This window comes from Meleagris gallopavo, chromosome 8 (assembly GCF_905368555.1).
Source record: "Meleagris gallopavo chromosome 8, MGAL_WU_HG_1.1, whole genome shotgun sequence".
Lineage (NCBI taxonomy): Eukaryota > Metazoa > Chordata > Aves > Galliformes > Phasianidae > Meleagris > Meleagris gallopavo.
Window position 1 is genome coordinate 22989208 of NC_139411.1, and position 21264 is coordinate 23010471.

The following is a 21264-nucleotide window of genomic DNA, read 5'->3' on the forward strand; positions in this document are numbered from 1 at the left end:
TTGGATTTGCTATGGAACTTTTCATACAAGTGAAAGAACAGGAGAAACTACACAATGGTGAAATAAAGGTGTGTGTACAAGTAACTTGATCTAGGTCCATAAAAACCCATTTGGGGAGATGTGTGAATGCTCAGAGCTGTTTCATTCTACACACTACAGAACCAGTGTGTCATGAAGGATGGAAACTTCCTTCTTTTCCACTCACAGAAAACATGTACCTATATTTCTTATGAAAGAGTTGATACATGGTTTAGCTTTAAAGATCACCTGTTATGATTTCCTTTGTTGACTGATGTCTGAGCACTGTGTAAGTGTTGGTGAGGTTTTGCATCATCAGTCTCTGCACTTTAAGCTAGTATTTCTAGATATATCTTCTAAAGCGGTGCTGGATGCTGCTGTGAAATCTGTTGTCCATAGTTTTGTGCCCCAAAAGGACAAGAGCTGGTCATTTGCAAGCAGCCTCTTGTCACTCTGTTCCATCTTGATTCACAGTGCTGAGTTTTCTCATCCTTTTACCTGGTACTGCTTCAGTTTCAGAGGTGGCAGTGATGGGGACAAACCTACCCAACACAGCTGCTGCAGTGTGTTTTGTTTTGGGGTGATGCATCATCTGATCTGGCAGTAAGCAGAGTCCTGCCTTCAGTATGGACAAATCTTTCCAAGTGAAGCCAACCACTGCCAAAAGAGGAATAGTTTACGTAGGTATGAAATCTGACTACTGATAGTAACATTTTGGGTGAAGAGAAGGAAGGAGCAATGAATTCTGGGGTATCAAGAAGGCCTGTTCTCAGCTGCCTTTAATTCAGGCAATTTAAAAAGCAGCCAAGCAAACTAGGATATTATCCCAACTAGGCACAGTATCTCCCAAATCATCTTTTTCTCCCTGCAGCATGCAGATGTGTATGTTGTATGGATAGGTGTGCCTTTTTTCTTCCATGCCTGTAGAAATTCTGATGCTAGGCTGCTTATAACTTGGGCCAATAAAACAGCATCCATCTTCTGCAGATTCTTCGATATACAAGGCAAAGAACTAGATGAATGTGTGTTTGAAGCTAGCAGGGCCCAGTAAAACAAAGCTTAGTCTGGTCGTCCTTCTCTAGCAAGATCTTCTCTCACATGACAGTAGATGCTCCCCTCGCGCTGTCTCACTGCTTCTCCTCCTCCAGTCTCTCTGACATATGCCAGAGCTGAACAGCTGAAGCTCATCCTTGCAGCTGGCTTTTGGGTAATTCTTGAGAATTCATGGATGTTCTCTTGACTTAAAGCAGTAGATGTTCTGTGAGCAGATGAGACTGCGCAGCATTTTTCTCCTCACATTCATTTATAGTGATAATCAAGATGTTAGCATCTTTTGTGGAGCTGATGCTTGTTTCAGATAAAATTTGTGGGTGGGTTGCATTATCTTGATTGATCTCTCAGCACAGATTGCAAGTGAGTGGTCAGCTGCCTGTGCACAAATACAGGAAGGGAATGATAATGCATTGCAAACTCACCCTGCTCTACCATACAGCATAGAATTGCTGGAGTTGGAAAGGACCTTTAAAGGCTGTCTAGTCCAACTCCTCTTGCCATGAGCAGGGACAGCTGTAGCTAGATCAGGTTGCTCAGAGCCTGGTCCAGCCTGCATCATCTCCACCAGATCTGCATTCCTTGATGGGATTGGTGCCCAGAAACTGCATGTCTGTACTCAATTCCGTTGATACCACTCATACTAAGAAACCATGTTCTTACTTACTGGCATGGAAGTCCTACAGCTCTGGCAAGCTGATTAAAGGGTCTCTGCTGCTGAAGCACAAGAAAAAAGCAAAAACCCAGAATTGATATGATCCTCTTTTGCCTATTAAGGGCCCCTGTAGCAGACTGTATTTCTCATGCTGCTCAATATTTTCTGCAGGGAGAGCTGGCACAAGTTGGCAGGGACAGAAGCAGCCTCTCCTTGCTCCTTATACAAACAGAGCATGCACTAATTCAGAGGCTCTTTGACAAAGTGAACCAAGATCAGATCACAGCAGAACCTTGGTGCTGTTTTGTATTCCTCCTTGCTTGGTCCTTATGGAGTAAGCCCATCCCCACAGCAAGTTCCCATGGTGAGCAGTATGCATGATGCATGTGTGAGTGCCTGTGATTTAATGGATGACTGCACAGGGATACTCCCTGTGTAATTATATGGATGTACCCAATGCCTACAGTCCAAAACTGAAAAAAAAAAAACTCCAGAAAAGTATAAGTCCCCTCTCAAGAAATTCAAGGACAGGCACAGAGAGATTACAGAGACTGCTGGCTACCAACAATTAGATTCAGCAGGATGGAAGGTGTTGTATGGCAAAGTGACAGGGAGCTGCTTGCCTAATAGTAATTCTAGCCTTGTATTTGTGGCTGAAAATAGTGTTCACAGGGAATATGAATATGAACAAAAGGTGTGACTGTCCCACCTCTGCAAATGAGTTTCCTGCTGGTGGGTTCACTGTGGGGCCAGAGCAGGACCCAACATTCCTACACCTATTATTGAGCAGTGTTTGAGAAGGAGCTTCAGCCCTGTGTGATAGTAATGCCTGACTGGTGTAATCAGCCTTCCAGAGAGAAGGAGGAAGGGTGCAACACCGTGGCACACAGCTCGCCTGTATTGCAGAGCAGGGCCTCGTGGTTCCAGCTAGCCTGTCCTGTTGCATGGAGGAAGAATTCTCATCCCGATGCCAGCATCAATTTTTGTCACACATCTTCAATTTTTCTTATCTCTTACCAGTCAACCTCAGAAAGGCTTTCAGAAGTTTTATATCTGAGTGGTTTCAAAGAACAGTGCTTTTTGGTCTTTTGGGTGGGGGCTTCATGGCAGTAACAGTTGTATTGTGAAAATATTCACATGTAACCTGTGACATAGAGGAGATTTTCTGATATTCCCTTGAGGAGGCAGAGTGGAGGTAGACAGACAAAAATCACCTTTTGGAAAGCTGCTGACCAGTAGAAATGTCATTCAACTGGAGGAGGACTGAGATGTTCTCTCTGACACTGCTGAGCTGAAGCAGTTCTTCGCCTTCAGCATCTACTGACATCCCAGGCGAAGCATGCAAAAGCATCTCCGGAACCTACAATGCTCTTTGAAGCGAAGTGAACGTAAACATGCAGACGCACGTCCAACACAGGTGTTTCATAGCCGGGACTCCCCACCCCGTACCAGTCCGGGGTCCGAGTTCCGCTTCCACACGTGTCCCCACCTGTGGCACCAGCGGTGGCACATCTGGGCTGCGCACCCTCTCCCTCCCGGAGCGGAACAGCTGTCTCCATAGCGACGGGGAGCGGCGGGGGGGGCTCGGTGCCGCCGCCCCGCCCCGCCGTACCGAGTCGCCGCGGAGCCGAGCGGAGCCGGCGCGGCCCCGCGGAGGGCAGCGGCAGCGCGGGGCTATGGGGACGGGAGCGGGGCTGTGAGCGCGGCCGGAGCGCCGCCCCCTCCCCGGTACCACCGCAGCTCCACGGGAGAGACCCCGCGCGGTGCCGCCCGGCTCGGCTCGGTTCGGATGCGGCCATGGGCAGCCGCTTCTCCAGAATCCCCGCGCTGCCCCGCGGCGGGCAGGGCCGGCTGCACCGCGCCCGTCACCACCACCTCAAAGGTACGGCACCCCGTTGCGCCCCGAGGTGGGATGGGCACCCGGGCAGGACGGAAACCCTGCGCCGTGTAGGGACCCAGTTTGGGATGAGCACCCAGAGCACCACTGGGCGCTGCGGGGTGGGATGCCCTACGCTTGGCGCTCCACGTGCGGGTGCCCTTCGTGTGCGGCCGCGCCCCGGGAAAGCACGAGGACAGCGTGTTGGAGGTGACGGAGCACCGAAGTGTCCCCAGGTGTCTCTCTGCGAATGACTCCTTTGCTTTTGCATCTTTTCCGGGTGCTTCAGAGATCTATCTGTGTGGTGTGGGCTATCAGTCCCGTTTGCAGGAGGGCAGGGGATGTATGGGGTATCCTGCCCAGCTTGTGTGGTTATTCTGAAATCCCTTTGCCGAAATCCTGGAGCGCCATCAGGACGCAATCAGATGGAGCTGACTTCTGTAAGGCGAGCAAGTGGGAGCGACTGTCGATGTCTCCTCTGTCCCTGCCCTTTTTTTGCCCTCTTTTGCTCTAACAGAAAATAACCTGTCCTTCTGGAAGGGGATTTCTTGGGCAGCAGTGCACACTGTGTGTGTTTGATGTGACCTTTTGTTAAGCACATTAATGCAGATGAGGCACAGAATGATGGGGAGAGGATGTCCAACATCCCTCTGTAAGCAAGGAGCAAGGCAGATGCTGTTCCCACAGCTGTTTCAGGTGGTTAATACTTGTTGCATCTTCCTTGGTGTTGTGGAATTTGCAGCCACCAGTATGGGAAATAGGGATGTTCTCCCTCGTTTGTACTGAGATTTTGGATGCTTCTTTGGTATGGTTGAGGGGAGTGGAATGGGTTAATGATAAGCTGGGCAACTGGTTATCCTTTCCTTCCACCTTTCTGCTCCCTTCCTCTGTGCCTGGATGGTATAGAGAAGTTGCCTGAGCTGAGGATGATTATACCACAGCTTTCTTAATGGCCGTGCGAGGAGATGTGAGGAATGCTTACTGTTCTGTCACAGACAGTGGCTGTGCTTAGAATTAAACCTGCAAGGAGAGGGTATTGAACTCTCCATGGTGAACGTTCATCCCCTGTCAATGGAAACCAGAAGGTACATGCGATGCTGTAGTAGCTGGTGTGCAATTGTGAAGTGCCAGGGAGGATTTATCTCCACGAATTGTGCTGTCAGCTGGAAGTCTTTCTGGAGCAACCTTAAGCAGATAAGAATTTATAAACTGGAGCCAGAAGGGACACTGCCACTTAATCCATTATCAGTGGCTTACGTGAGCTTTCTGAGATGGATCACCCGACCAGGGGTGTGTGTGGGGGGGGACTAATGGCACTTTTGTTTGTCTTGTTCTTCCTTTAATTTCCATTTTAATTGAATTCCTACCTGTGCCAAGGCAGCAAGTAGAAATATTCCCTATCTGTAACGTAGCAGAACAGTAAAATCATTTTAGTTTTGAGTAAAGAGGAAGATTCCTTTGTTGTAAAAATCAAGCAACTGCCAGGGACAATATGTGCCTTTTCTGTCTTTTTTTTGAAACCAAACTGCCTCGGGTCCTACATTTAAATGCAGAATAAACAAGTCTGATTGGATCTGACAGGTTCCTGTAAAATGGTCTGGAGGCAGAGCAGTGAAAGTACGAATGTCACACAGTGGTGTTACAAATCTGCCATTTAACATTTGGTAATGCGTGTTTTAATTGAAGGTCCCTGGTTCTGCCCTGGATGCCTGGCTCTGCAAGCGGCACAGAGCTTTGTAATGCGGTCACCACGGAGCACTCTCCCACTCAGTGCCAGGGCTGATAGGCTCCTTGCTGAAGAAGCTGCACTATGGTGATCTGGGGGCTGTGATGTCAGCTTCTGCCTTACAAGCTCATCTCTGCTGTATAAGAAGGTCTCCATATTGATAGATCTGCTTCCCATGTGCACTGAAAGTTTTTGTTTTCTTTCCTATTTGTCCTGCTTAAAAATGTTTCTCTTTAGTTGAGCAGGTCTTCTGAAGGCCACGTGATGCTTTTGGTGATACTGAAGGCGTAACACAGAAATAAAATCTGGAACTCTAAGTTGATTGTTTTAGAGCTGCTTTCAGAGCTGGGTGGTGCTTAAAATGGGATCTGCCCAGCCTTTATAGAAGGGCTTTGAGTTGCTGTTAGATAGAAATCACTAGTTGCAAGGATTTTAGGACCTTTCCCAAAGCACTCAGTCCCCCTCAGTGCTGGTGTCACTGTTGTGCCTGCAGGCTTTAATCAGAGAATCACAGAGTGGTTGGGTTGGAAGGGATCTTAAACCCACCCAGTTCCAAACCCCTGCCATGGGCTGGGTGCCACGCACCAGGTTGGGCCCCAGGTGGCCTTGGGTGGCTACAGGGATGGGAGACCAGTGTGGAGACAGTGAAAACTAAAGTCAGTGGAACATGAGACATCCAGGACTTCAGCTGTTCAGATGCCACAGCCCTGATCAGGTGTTAACCTTAAAGTTAACAGCCAGTGGCTGGAAGGAGGTCTTCCTTTCGATGGTATAATGATGAGACTAAAGTGACATTATTGTCAGCATTCCTGTGAATTCTTCACTTCTCATAATGCAGATGTAGCTTGGGGTGACAGAAGATGATCCGTTGTGTACTTTCTTAATGAGCAAGAAACTGTGATTATCTGATAACGATCTCTTTATGATGTAGACTGATAACTCCAGCAAATATTTGCTCTCCACCCTCCCTGAAGCATCCTTTGTGACTGCCACCAAGAAGGTGTGTGCAGCTGTTTGGTGTGGAACGCAGTGTGGACTGCATACCCTCTCTGGGCTGTGGTGCTGCTGTTCCAGGATGCTAGGAATGATTTTTGCTGGTTCTTGGGTTAGAGGTGAGGTGTGGGACCTCAATTCCACCTCCCGGTCTCTGTGGAGAAGTGGCTTTATATCCTCACTTGTCCTTCATGTCCTCAGTTGTAAGGCTTAGCCAGTTCTGTGGACCGCAGATCAATATTACATTTTAAAAGCTAAGAGGCATTACTGTCTCCTCTCTTCAGTCTTCTTCAGCCTGCCAGGCAGGTTTGCTGCTCTTTCCTGATCCTCCTCTTGCCTCAGAAGGCTGCACTCCGTGGTGAGTGACAGCCTGCGGGATTTCTTCCTATCATTTTTCTCATGGGTTAATGCACCTGTGATATTTATGCTAAAGAATGCATGCACTACAGTTGAGACAGCCTGAGGTAGTCAGAGACACTCTTCTCAGTGTTGGCTGATTACTCATGGGTTATTCTCTATTATTTGCATGGCAGCGGCATCTGGAGTCTCCCGTGGAGATCTGAGTCATGCTGGGCTTGGTGCTTCTGTGGTCCCTGTCGGAAAACTGCTCTGTACATGCTGCTCAGATAAATCTAACTCATGTGCCTGGGTGGTCTCTGCAGGACACTGTGGGGTTTGTGTCTCTGGAGTACCGTGTGAAGCCAGCTGGTACCTTGCTAGGACATTTTTGGCCAGCGGGGATGCTAGTCATGATGATATACCTTACAGGCTTATGTAGTTTTTGTCTGCATTTTTGCTCTTGCTGTTCTGAATGTTATATGTGTCACTGACACATAAATAAGTCGGACATTTTTCTCCTTTCGCTGGTATTTTATGAGTCTCTGAAATAAATGCAGAAGATAGTGATCTGCCTGTTGTATGCACTGCAATAATTACATACTGTTGACAGGAAAGAATATTGCAATGCCAGCTCTGTTTCTTGCATTTGCAAGATAAAACCAAATAAAAGGACATGAGCAGCTGATGAACGTGGGGACTGGAGGTTGATGTGCAAGCATAGCACTGAGAGAATGTCGATAGTGATGCCATGGGTTCACCTCAGCTCCCATTCCTGTTGCAATTGATTCTTCCTCCAAGTATCATTTCATTTTTCTTCCAGCCTTAGGAAGTCAGAAGATTTGCTGTTCCAGGCAAGGTTGCCTCCAGCTTCCTGCCCTTCTGCTTTTGTTCTGCCTTGGGTTGTTCATTTCCCTCTGACCACTGGTGTGCCTGGCTTGTAGGTGGAAGGGTTAGGCTGGTTCTGGTTCTCAGGTTTATACGACCTTTTCTCAAGCACTCTGTTCTTTCCCCATGTTGCTGAACTTTGATTTATTGCATTTAAGCTACCTAAAATTGCTCAGTGTTCCAAACACAGCAATTTATTGATGTTGCTTTTATTTTCAGTTCTCCTTTTCATGAGGTACAGGAGCCTGTTGGTGAAGCAGGTAACGGTGCAGCTTGTCAGAAATTTCCCAGAAAATCATGTTGTTAACAAAGCACTACGTTTCTTAAGGGAAGACCTAGAAACCAAAACAGGCTATTGAGCTGAAAATATTAGTCCAAGTCTCAGTAGCAGTTAGAAAAAGCAAATGAAATATTAGGAATTATAAGAGAAGCCAAACAGAAATAGAGGCCACGAGTAAATTATAGTATAAATCTGAGTCTAGTTCTGGTTCTTCACCTTTCACCATCTTAAAGATAAAGGAGAACCAAAAACAGGAGGGCAACAAGGGTGGATAATCAAAGGTCTGGAATAATTTAATGTAAGGAATGATTGAATAAGCTTGAACTCTAACCTCTGATGCAGAGGGGTGGTAAATGACAGAGATCTAAAAGTCACAACTGACGCACAGAAAATCCACTTTTCACTGTTTTTTCCAGTACAAGGACCAGGAGGACATCTAATGGAGTTGGTAGATTTCAGGTCCCTTTGAACAGAAAGAGGCTGCAGTCATCTACAGTGGCTAGTAGCTCTCAGAGCTCATGAATAGTAGATGTTATAAGTGCAAAAATGGGTCCAATTTTACAGGAGATTGGAGGAGGTCATGAAAGAGGATTTCTTTGAAGTTTGCTAGATACAAAGACCGCACATTCACCCTGCTCTTATGGGCTTTCCTAAGACTACTCATATTCAGCTGATAATGACAATGCTGAGCTGAGAATTCAGAAATTCTCCACACCGGTGAGAGAGGGAGCTGGGATGTTCAGAGATTGCAGTGATGGCTGAAGGCATGCAGCTTGCCCCTGATGTTGGCCAGCTTCTAGCTGGATACATCCTCTTTGCTGTGAGTATCCCTGCCCGGGTACTTGCAGAGTGGTTCATCACCATGGCAGCCTCAGAGTCTTGCACAGAACAGAGCATCCAGGCTTTATCTGGGAGACAGCAGGGATTGCCATGAGGTTCACTTGCAAACTCCCACTATGTCTCTCATGGATGAGGCTGTGTCTCCTGCTTCCTGGAGTTTTTCACAATAAAGGTGCTTTTGCATGGGTTGGCTTTTTTGAATAAGAGAAAGTAGTTTCTCTTAGCTTGCTTTGACACCCCAAGGGGTCTAAGCAGCCCCCATTTTGTTTAGTTTCCAAGACTGCTGAAATGCCAGATTTTGTGGAGAACTCTGTATCTGGGGAAGGTTTCTAATACAGAGGCTTGGAAGGTTTCTAATACAGAGGCTTGGAAGATTTCAGATTTGGCAGCTGTTCTTACCTACTGCTGCTAGGATAATTGCAAGAACCAGCTTCTTCTGCATCACTGAAATTGTTGCCCATGGCAAGTACACAAGTACGTGTTGTTATGTTTACGGTATGTAACTTTGCTGCAGCTACTTGTTTCAAGGTGAGAATCCACGTGTTCTCTAGCTTAGGCAGCCTTGAAATTTTCAAACAGCTGAGGAATGCAGTTCTGAACTGTCCTGAGGGGTGGGGTCTGCAGTACCTGTGTTTTGGTAGCACCTCCATCCTGCAGTCTCCATCTATGGCTGATTTGAGATTTATCTGATTGATGGCACCCTGCTTACAATCAGTGACAAATCCCAAAGTTATTTCTGACTTTAATCACAGCACTGTGCAGGTGCTTAGTGCTGTGCTGCAAATTGACAAATCCCAAAGTAGTTTTGAGGACAGGAGCTGAATTTTAAACTTACAGCCTGGCAATGTTAACCACAGCTTCTGCTGTGACTGCAACATGTATACACAAACCTGATCTGCCTCCTAACCTAGCATCATAGGGTACTGCTGGCTGTGTAGCTGGGGATGAAGATAGGCACGTGAATCATATTTGAAGGTCCAGGTTGATACATCTCCATAGTTGAAAACTTGCCCTGGCTCAATTTTATCTCCTATCACTCTGGGGCATCTCTAGCTGGTAAAAGCAAGCTGTGTATAAGATTCTAGTTCATGTTTGTATAATATTAGTTATCTGGCCTTCCAGTGACAGGATTAAAATAGGATTGTGCTCTAAAATTACAGAGTAGAGGATGCCATGGTGGCATTATGTGCATACAACACTGTTAGACAGCTTTGGTTTATCTCTTTGCTGAAGCATAAGGAAGGATTCGCAGCTCACTGGCTCAAACCTTAAAGCTATTTTATGCAAAAATCTGGAAAGTAAATGCTAATAGTTCTCAGTCAGCCTCTTGGATAAACTACTGTGCAATTTTTTTGTTGGTTTAAAAAACCCAGTGCTTCACACATTGTGTAAACATTTTTTGGAAAACTAATACTAAGATCTTAGACAAAATAAATTCTGAAGTTCTGGCATTTCTTGCAGAGTCTCCCTTCTTTCTTTGTTCCTTCTTATTCAGTATTTGAGTTTCGTGCTGCTAATACTGACAATTCCAGCTGTTCCTGTATGTGTGGGCTTACACATATGTGCACGGGCATAGGCAGGGATTTCCTGCTGCCTGGTAAACTCATCACTTGACTGGTATGGCCAGAACACACACGCTGTCTAGCATGGAGTCTAGAGAAGACTGGCAACTTGCTTGTAATTTTCCACTTGCATGACAGTCCTTTTGGCAGAGCAGTGGATGGGGAGTTCTGTAACTGTCCAGGGCCAACTATTGCTGATGGGACAGGTCTGTGGGCTGGTTGTGGGGTGGCTGCAAGCATTCTCTGTCCAACGTAGATCTGCCTTTGCCTGGAATGACTTTGCCTTGTTTGTGATCCCTGTATTGCGCTCCCTGTTGCTTGTCTCATGAAGGGGGATTGGAGGCAACCTATCACGCATAATTAAAGATTTATATTTGATTTGGGAAACCACTGCTGCATATTTTGCTAGCCAGACCAGGAGAGTATGCTGGGAAGCAATTGTGTGAATGATGGAAGAGGGAGAAAGTTGATGAAAGGTTGTGTGGAAAATTGAATTGAAGAGGAAGAAAGTTGATGAAAAATTCTATTGGCCCAGTGGAAATGTTTCTACTGTTGGTGTATCTTTTAAAAAAAATCATTTTGGGTAATTAGAAAGGTGGTATTTGCTTTCAAACAAAATGCTTTGAAAATCTCTTGGGTGAGAGCAGCAAATGGATCAGATTGGCAGGTTTGGAGCATTTCCATTCATTTTCAAACAGGATTCAGAAGAGGCTATGGGTCCATTTCCTAAAATGGTGGGAAAGATGGTGCCAACAAGAGCTTTTCTTCTCGGCAACAGTTGCACCTATCCTGAAAAGGTGATTTTTTTTTTTTGTTTTTTTTTTTTTAGTGGTAATAGAATTGGATTTGGTAAACTGTGTTTCTCTATATGAGAGGTCTCAGTGCTTACATCCATTAAATTTTATAACAAATGAGAAGAATTCTTATCTGAAAAACATATTTACAGTCATTGAAAATACTGTATTTGTGCAGAGAACTTGCTAAAAGGCAAATAAAACTTTTCAGGATAGAATTTTCTAACAGGCTTGCATAAGTTTTTGTTTTGGGTTATGCTTTGAGAAGAGGCCTCGTCCTACTGAGGCATGAAGTAAGAAGCTTCTGAAGAGACAAAGCTCAGTGAGATGCTGAGCAAAGGTAGAAATACGGGATCCTTTATCCCAGAGAAATTGATCAGAAGCACTTTTGAGGTAGTGACTTCTTACCTGGGGAGCTGAATAAGAGCATGAATGTCTTTGTGAACAGCCTCTGTCTGGACATCCCTCTGGCTTCATTTTACTTGAAAGCTGGAGATCTCACCCTGACCCTGTCAGAATAAAAGTGATCATGTTATGCTTGATTCATTCTAATTCACATTGACTTCCCATATGTCAACATATGATTTAAATACCCCACTGATCATCTTTTATACTCTGTTAGGCATAAGCTCTGCTTGATTTCCCTTTAACTGCTACTTGGATGGAGATGTGACTATGTTTTGTGCTCTGCTGCTCATCAACACCATCTAAAGTAAAGACAGAATTGGACTCTTAACTTGCTGCTGGACAGCTTTGGCAGATAAGCTGAGTAGCAGTAAATCCAGAGTTTATTTGCTTTCCAGATTACAACCTTTTATCAGAGGTTCAAATCTCCTTCTTGAATGGTATCTGTGCAACTGAGTATTTAATTGTTTTAGTATTACTCTAAATTTCTCTTGTTTGAGCAAGTGGTGCAATTGCATTTTTAAATTACATATATTTATATCTCACAGAATCACTTTCTCCATGAGAAATGTTTATCTTTTGTACTTAGCAAGTATTTACTGGGTGGGAGGGAAAGAGATGGTTTCCCACAGAAATAGACTCCCCTTAGAGGACAGGATGCAAATAACTGTAAAAGTCACAAACAGAATCTGTGTTTTACAGAATCATAAAATCATTAGGATTGGAAAAGACCTCTAAGATTACCCAGTTCAATCATCAACCCATCCGCATCATTGCCACTAACTGCATTCCTCAGTGCCACATTTTCACGGTTCTCCAACACCCCCAGAAAAGGTGACCCCACCACCTCCCTGGGCAGCCTGTGCCAATACCTCACCACGCTTTCTGAGAAGAAATTTTTCCAACTATTTAAGGCAAATCTCACCTGGTGCAATTCGAAGCCATTCCCTCTTGCCATTACCCAGGAGAAGAGGCCAACCCCCACCTCGCTATGACTTCTTTTCAGGAATTTTAGAGCAATAAGATCTCCCCTGAGCCTCCTCTTCTCCAGACTAAACAGTCCCAGTTCTCTCAGCTGCTCCTTATAAGACTTGTGTTCCAGACTCTTCAAACAATTATATTCCTTAACGGATATAAAATTAAAGACCAAAAGAACCTAAATCTATGAATAGCTTTCATTTTTAAAGTTTTAGAGTTGTAATGCTAAGTAATAATTACAGACCCCAGAGCTTTACTCATCCACTTGAGACTTCAGGCCATGGCTTAGTGGGCAATATTGGTGGTAGGTGGATGGTTGGACTAGATCATCTTAGGGGTCTTTTCCAACCTGTATGATTTTATGTCCTGCATTCATTTTGACAGAAAGTCAAAAAAAAAAAAAAAAAAAAAAAGTAACCTATGCTGGATGATTTATGGTCTTTATGGACAATTTGGTGCTCAGTGCATTGTTTTGGGCAATTGTTCTCAGCCTGGATTGACTGCATTGGTGGACTTAGAAAAAGAGTAAAAATCTGTTTGGGATTTCAAGCAAAGAGGTCCTGCAGGTGGGATGTGTTGCAACGAATGAAGTGAGCTGTGCTGTTCCCCATGCTCTGCATTTGGTGGCTGAGCAGATATCATTGGCCTCATGTTGTCAGCCCAGTGTGAAGCCCAGGAGGAGAAATTACCGAATGATGTATGGGAATGGTGACTAAGGGTAAACTCCCAATTTGGAAATGTTAATGTTACATCCATTATTAATAACCCCACTATGAAAGAAAAAAAAAAAACTGCTGCAAATAGAGCTGTGGCACAGAGAAGTGGCAGGCAAAATTAAAATTTTATTCTTGCCATGGTCTTACAGTAAAGGTTTTGTGATACACACCCGGCAATGCCACTATAAATAGTCTCGTTATCTAATCTTCCAACTCAGACTATGACAGAAGATTACAAATAGGGAAACAGTGCCGTGTAGCTTTTAGCTATTTTCCCACTGCTTCCCTGGCTTCTGATGGAGCTTTATTGCTGTGCTCCTTGTAATTCAGATGGAGACAACATTATTCACGAGTACAGCATGTCACTAGCAGGAGAAGAGTTCAGATAAAACCCAGAAGATTTATGACATAGTTTAGATAAGGCCACATAGGAACTGGGAGGAGGGAAGCAGTAAGTCAGAGCCCAGCAGTGTATCTCAGGGTGTGGTGAGAACATCCTCATGTCAGCTCTGCTGGCTCACACACAGAGCATTATGAAGATGGAGGTGCAGGTGGAAGGGATGTCACATCCTCTCCTCCCCTCTCCCTGCCCTGCTGGGGATGCAGATGCTCAGTTCTGACCCTTCCCTGGAGCTCTACATCGCTTGTATCAAGGTACCTGTAGGCAGTGAGGAGAGCTGAGTCCTGGGAAAGGGTTAAAAATGCTCTTTTGTGGTCTTTGTATATGGACATGACCGATCCTTTCCCACAGAGGACTGCTTCCTCAACCTTTATTGAGTAATGCAATCTTGCTGTGGCCATGGGAAGAGATGGGGGGGAGTATGGCTGTTGTAAAACCTTAGCTCCATGAGACTCAGACCATCCTCTTTTTCCTAAGGTAGACTGATGTCTAGGAAAGTAAAATGATTCATTTATATTTTGCACAACTAAGTGTCAGGAAGACTGTGTTCGTCTTCTTTTATATCCATCAGTTCCTACAGAGTCCATGTCATCCAGTTTTGTTTCCCTGAGAGATACTGGGACTCAAGGGCTTCCCTTGCATCCCCAGCCCATGGAGGCAGCCAGCAGGTGTTCTTCTCCACATCTCTAGTTCACAGCACCCCCAGCATCCTGCTGAGCTGAGGCAATCACATTCAGCTCTGCTGACTCACTGCCTCTTGCAGCCCTCTGAAAAGCATCCTTAAATAGTGCTGAAAACAAATGAGCCAGAGGACGTTCCTGACTCTGCCTGGTTCAACTGAGATCTAATGTTGATAGCAAATTGAGTTATTTCCAACCCCTCACCCCATATTCTGGCATTTCAGCTTAAATTCCCAGGCATAAGCAATCAAAAGTTATGGATCAAAAACTTCCTGGGCATGGGCATTCTCAAGCTGTTCATCAGGAAGGAGAATTACCTTCTTGTGATTAGATTCTGCAAGCAGATCAAATTTGCTGCTGGAACAGAGGTTTTATATATAGTAAAATGCTCCCAGGTGTGCTTTTAGTAGTGCTTCTGGGTGCTAAGGATTGATTAACAAGAGGCACCCAAACCATATTATGGCTGAGGCAGAGCAGGGTTCTTTTGCTCTGATCCAGGGAGCTGATTGAATTCAGTGACAGATGCCAAATATTTATGTCCTTGCCTGAGTTTATCTGTTAAATTAGAAAGTGTTAAAAGCTGGAGTTATTTTGGGAATAAATGCATTAAATAGTGATGGAGAGCTCCAGATAGGTATTGGTGGGATGGTATTTTATTTTTATGGATGCTTGTCCAAAGTGTATTATTCAGAACATCAGAATAGAAAGCTGCAAGGATAACACATTGCACTAGATTTACAGTAGAATACTTGAGCTGAGTTTGGAGAGCCTGGTGTCTTTCTTTGTGACATTGCTTGGAATCATAAATAATGCAATTATAGAATCGTAAAATCACTGAAGTTGGAAAAGACCTCTAAGATCACCCAGTCCAATCATCTACTTACCACCTACCAGGGAAAGTAAGTTATATTTATTGTATATGCATAATTGCATATATTATAAGCAATTGGAATTTTTGCTGCAAGGTTCCTGGCAGTTGCAATAAGGGGAGAATTATTTTAAGTATGTTATTTAGCACGTTGATAAATGTCCAAACTCTAGAGAAGCTGTTATTTGCCTTGAAAACCATTGCAAACACATCTTTTGGTTCCTTTTGCTCATTCTCCCTCCAACCAGTGATTTTCCTCCATTTGATTTATTCTGTAGTGTTGACAGTAGTGTGGTTTTTTGTTTAATTTATTCTGTAACTTTACCTAAAATAGATTCTGACCTTTAATTTTGTTTATAGCTTGCATATAATTCTTTATAGTTTCAAATTCTTTTTTTGTTTTTTTGTCACCTTCTTTAATAAGTTGGGTTTTTTTGTTTGTTTTTTCTTTTACCCTTATCTAGTCTTTCCAGCTTTCCACGGGCCATCTTGAAACCCTTGAATCATATGATCATTCAGGTTGGAAATAACCTCTATGATCATCTAATCCAACCATCCACCTACCACCAATATTGCCCCATTAAACCATAAATGGTGACAATTAACAGCTGAACCAAGATTCAGGGTAAGGTTAAACATCAGACCCATAAACTCCAGGCAAGTTGTCCCATTTCCAGTGCCTCTAGGCCATCTTGTGCCTCAGATATTAATACATATCTGCTCCTTACAAATTGCCTTCTGCTATGCTCCATCAAATAATGCAATGCTGTAATTATTTGTGACAGTGAAAATCTCCAAAAGCATTCAAATAAAAGCCAAAGCATGTCCTGTGTAGGAAGGTTATAATACAAAGATGGCTTGCTTTGCCTGCAGGTCACATTGACACACAAGGCAGAAATACCCATACAAGATGAGCCCTAGATGTGCTAGATTTAAGGGGGAACTCCGTTGCTGCTGCCATGGGACTATTTTCAGGTGCTTGGCTGAATGAATGACCCAAATATAGTTTAAGTCTGCGACTGTTTAATTTTCATAGCAATGCAAATACACTGGGTGAAGGCTAGGAGCTCTGCATCTGATTTAGCAGTGTTGCTTTAGCAACATCGTGCAGGATGCAAATAGTCTCCTTGGTAACACTTCCTAAGTGGCATTAGATAAACGCTGGTTACAAACAGGGAAGCAGATCAGGAGAGACATGCTCTTGTCCTGTACCTTTTTATACCCCAGACATAACGATTAGTGGTGCTTCTGGGCTGGGATCACGTACAGGAGCTGCCTCAAAACCAGATTTGGGTTCCTCTGTTGAGTTTTAAAGACCTTTTTCTGGGAAGCAGCAGCACAGTGGGGACTGAAGGTGACAAATGGGGTTACTTAGTGCTCAGAGAGACAGGGCAGTTGCTTCTGCTGTTGACAGTGTCATATAGAAAGAGCCACGAATAGAGGTAGCTTTTCCAACTCTCATAATTGATTTTCTTTTTTTTTTCCCCCTGGGGAGAAACTGCAGGGCTTACACGAGAATCCTAGCTTTTGTTTAACCCCCACCCCTCCAATTCTGTATACTTCTCTTTTGTGTACAAAAGCTGCAAGGTATAAAATGAATATGACCTAATGGCTCAAAAATCAAAAAACATACAAAAGATCTGCCAATGCTTTTGTTCTACATTGATCTTTGTTTTAATCCCACTGGTTGATGTCTGAGGATCTCATCCAAAGAATGTGAATGCATGGCAATGTCAGCTGGAGCACATGAAAGATGGTGGTGAATTGTGCCAAGTTTGTGAGGGCATCAGAAGATTCTGGTTAAGGATGGAAGCTTGTAGCAGCAGATGGTTTTATTTTATCATGAGCTTGTCCTGCTTTAGCAGAAGCAGACATTTGGTGAACTTCTGCACTTTTTTTTTTTTTTTTTTTTTTTTGAAAAAGGCATACTATTTGGCAGAGTCTGTTGTGGTAGGACAAGGGGAAATGGTTTCAAATTAGAACAGGGGAGATTCAGATTTTATATAAGGAAGAAGTTTTTACAATAAGAGTGGTGAGGCACTGGCACAGGTTGCCCAGAGAGGTGGTGGCTACCCTAACCCTGGAGACACTCAATCTAATTCAGAGCCTTGCAGTCAAGCACATCCAGAACTGTGACATATAGGTCCGTGCACGAGCCCAGGGACTTGAGACCAGCCAGTCCAAGGTCCCCTCTTCATGCTGACAGTGTGCAGCACCTTGCAACTTAGATACATGTCAACAGGCTGACTGCAGTTTTTCCTCTTCTAATATAAAAGAGAATTCAAATGTCAATAGCCTCTCTTTATAAGGAGAACTAAATAAAATCAAAGCCACATCCCCCACAGCCCTTTTTTTTTTTTTTTTTTTCTCTCCCAGATCCTCTTGGAATCCATCCATCTTTATATCGCCCTTATCTCGTGGCCTCCACTCTAAATGTCAGCACTAATTAATGGGACCTTGGCCCTCAGATGATTAACAACAAAGCGTTTGTTTGTGAGATGGGGGCCCTCAGGTCTCACCTTTCCCAGGGTGAGGAGCTGGGGCTGTCAGTCTGGTGCGTGACAAGCTGCAAGAGGTCTAAAGCAACACTTTGCCTCAGGGTGCCATACACAAACAAGTGAAACTTGACTGGGTGGGAGAAACGTTTCCTAAATCTCGTAGAGGTTATATCAGCACTGGGGAGCTGTTTAGATGCTGGGATGCTGTTCCAGCCCTAAGGCAAGATGTTGCTGCAGTCTCTGTGCAGCGCAACGGCCTTGCTGCCATGTGTCTTGGTCATGGTGCTTTAGGGTCTCCAAGTAAAAATAGATGGAGCAGATAGAGCCAAGATGTAGATCACGGTCTTGCAATGAAGAACTGGTGACTCCTACAGGTGCAGGTGGTGTGGTGGCCACGTGTATGCTATAGAGAGGAACCCAAGTGCCCTATCTGGCACGAGACCCTTTTTCATCAGCCTCCTCCTGACCCTCAGCCCCGACTTATCATAGCATCATACAGAAAAGGTTTGGGTTGGAAGGGAACTTAAAGATCGTCTGCTTATGAACCAACTGGATATCGATAGGGTTGCTGATAGCTAGATCAGGGCCCAGGGCCCCATCAAACCCAGCCTTGAGCACTTCCAGAGCTGGGGCATCCACAGCTCTGGGCAGCAGTGCTAGGTCTTCACTTCCCTCTGAGTATAGTACTTCCTCCTAACACCTAACTTAAATCTTCCCTCTCTTAGTTGAAAGCCATTCCTTATTGTACTGTCACAGTTCACTACTTTCTCTTTTCCTTCCCCAAAAACCAGTTAGAAGAGATGACAGCCAAAACTTTCTCCCAAGCAGCCAGGGTGGTGCGGGGTGACTCTGGCTTGGACAGACATCTCTCATTCAGCATTCGCCCCTGACAACAGATGACTTTTGGCAGCCCTCTGCTTGCTCAGATGGGTTTATTAGCTCTTGTGTATGCTTTCTCTGCAGCTGGAGCTGCTCTCATGACCGAGCAGGCATTGGCAGTATCTCTTGTTGGTACCCTTGTCTGTTATTTTTTATATCTTTAGTGGACCTAAAGTGTTGTGCACTAACATAAATGATCTCTTTGATAAGCATCTTTTAGTAGAATATTAATGTATATAATTAAGATAGTATTTGGTTGTTGAATCACACTGTTCATCCCCAAATTGGCTTAATTACACAGCTACTCCTCTTGAAGGAGGCTGGTTTTGTTTAAAAGCTTAAATATGTAGATAGGGGCTAAATTTCTTCCTTTAAGGAGACCACCTCCATTTGGGATTTTCAGCTATTTCATCAACATTGTTTTCTCTGTTTTAAGGATGGGAAGAAGTAGATGGAGACACCCAGGGTCAGGCTGGATGGGCTCTGAGCACCTGATGGAGCTGTAGGTGTCTCTGTTCATTGCAGGGGAGTTGGACCAGATGGCTTTAAGGGTCCTTTCCAAATCAAACGATTCTATGACTACTGATTTTTCTTTTAATCCTCTACACAGAGAGCAAGGCACAGAGTCCTTTGATTGATTGATTTTGTAGTTTCTGAGCTACTGAGGGTAAAAAGCTTGAGGATATCATATCCCTTGGATTTGTTCTCATGTAATTTCAGTGGTTTTTCTCTCTCTGACACCTTGAAACTCAGGTATCCCTACCAGCCAAAGTCTGTGGGGTAAGGCACCCACTTCGTTAGCAAACAGTAAAACTAGCTAGATCAGCAGCCTCAGCCTCTCCATGTTATAATGACATGAAAGAAAAAATGCCTCCAGACAACTCTGCAGCATTATTTCAGCTTTCTGTGAGGCAGCTGAGAAGTTATGATCAATTTCACTATCAATTCTTCAGCTTTGAGCATTGCTGCTGTAAACTGTCAGTATCTCCTGTGAGTATGTTAGTGTTGGGAAGTATGCAGTAAATCAGATTATAGCTGCCCTTTATTAACCCAAAGCACAAGACTTCAGCAGTAGAGGCTTGATTCAGGGAAAATGAATGAGGATAGTTAAAGTCAAATATAAATAGAGCTCATTAAAAAACAAACAAACTGGCCTCTGTTTCATTATGTGACTCTTAACTGCACCAGGAGTACAGAAGCAGTTCTCATTAAAGTCCCCTGGCAGCCTTGTTCTCTTCATCTTCTTCTGCACACTTACAAGCTATAGGAGCTCTCAGGGATGTGAAACCAATCTGTGCCTTGTAATGGGGGAAGGAGAAGGAAAACAAACAGAATAAAAGGAGCTCAGCTCTGCCAGAAGCTCAGCCGTACCAGCACATCCACATTCCACAGAAACATGGAATGGTTGGGTTAGAAAGGACCTTAAAGTCCATCCAGTTCCATTTCTTCTTTGTGCTGGGTGCCACCCACTGGATCAGGGCACCATCCAGCCTGGCCCTGGGCACCTACAAGGATGGGGCATCCAGACCACTGCACCTAGGGCCCCTCTCCTCTGCTCTCAGCATAAAGCTACAGTCAGACTTACGCTCCCTGTCCTGGTGTAGGAGGTGCTCCTTTCTGCTGTGTTTTGAAGTACATATGTTTTGGGGGAAGAGAGAAAGTCCAAAAACTGTGATTTACTCAGAGTATGGAGAAAATCCAGCAAAAGTGATAAAACACAGTGTATAGCTGTCTGTGCTGAAGGAGCAAAGGTGGCAGAATGGCATCCAGAATACCCCATTCACCAGTGCTAAGTGAGGCTGCAATGATTGCTTTGGTGAATGGGAATTGCTTGCCTTCCTGAGGTGCTGAACTCGTAGGTACAGAAAGGGTGCCACATGTACCCTTCTCTTGAACATCTCCAGAGACAGTGACCTCACCACCTCCCTGGGCAGCCTGTCCCAATGCCTCTTCGCTCTTCTGAGACAAACTTTCTCATAATATCCAACCGGAAAGGTGTATTAAAGAAGAGATGGCATGAATCTCATTACGACTAGTGTAATAGCACAAATGGGAGATTAATATTCTGCTGAAGGGAAAAAAAAAACTGCGATATCTCTTGAGTAAACTTGTTCCCACTGGAGAACTGGAGAGCTTAACAGCAAACAGCAGCTGTATGCCATTTACAATTGCAGCTCTTGGAAGAAGTGTGGAGCCCGCAAGGGAAATGTCTGCATTGTGCTTTATGTTATCATTTCCCTCTGCTACAAGCACCAGTTCAAACGCACTCTTAACCCCAGTTCAGCCTCAGCTTTAGTAGCAGTGGATCAGGATACCTAAGCCTTTGGTCTTTTAAAGCAATATATTACCTGCCCTTGCTCAGCACAAGTTTAGCATGTATACCAGCCATGAGGGCTTCCTCCATTCTAATTTTACGTGGAAAATCATTCCAAAGTTTTAATTAATTTTAATTCATGATTGCAGAGCAATTTTAGCGAATGCAGATGGAAATCAGTAGAGAAATATTTGTCTTGCGTTAGCGTTTTTCATGCATACGTTTCACAGAAAGAGTTGCAGCTTACTCAGAACCTGGACTGGACCGTGCCTGGCTGTTTAATTACTGTTTACACAGAAATAATTTGCAAAGTGTTATTTTCTGCAATCAATGCACTCCAGTCCAATAAATATTTAACGCTTCCATCTGCCATTTTCAAGTCAGCTATCAACCCTCTTTGATGAAGTCTGTGAAACAGTTGTCTGCTGCTGATGCAAAGAAAGCTTTGAGATCCAGCTCGTGCAGAAACCTAGAAAAAAGCAAATTTTCTACACCCAGCTGGTTTCTC

General features: G+C 44.3%; 1 protein-coding gene across 1 annotated transcript in view; it reads left to right on the forward strand.

The window, feature by feature from the left end:
- Nucleotides 1-3314: 3314 nt before the first annotated feature.
- Nucleotides 3315-21264, forward strand: part of NEURL1 (neuralized E3 ubiquitin protein ligase 1) — a 145204-nt gene continuing 127254 nt past the window's right edge. The window contains exon 1 of the mRNA XM_010714658.3: nt 3315-3605. Within this exon, the coding sequence (XP_010712960.1) occupies nt 3521-3605 (85 nt within the window). The 5' untranslated portion in view covers nt 3315-3520. The remainder of the gene's footprint in view (nt 3606-21264) is intronic.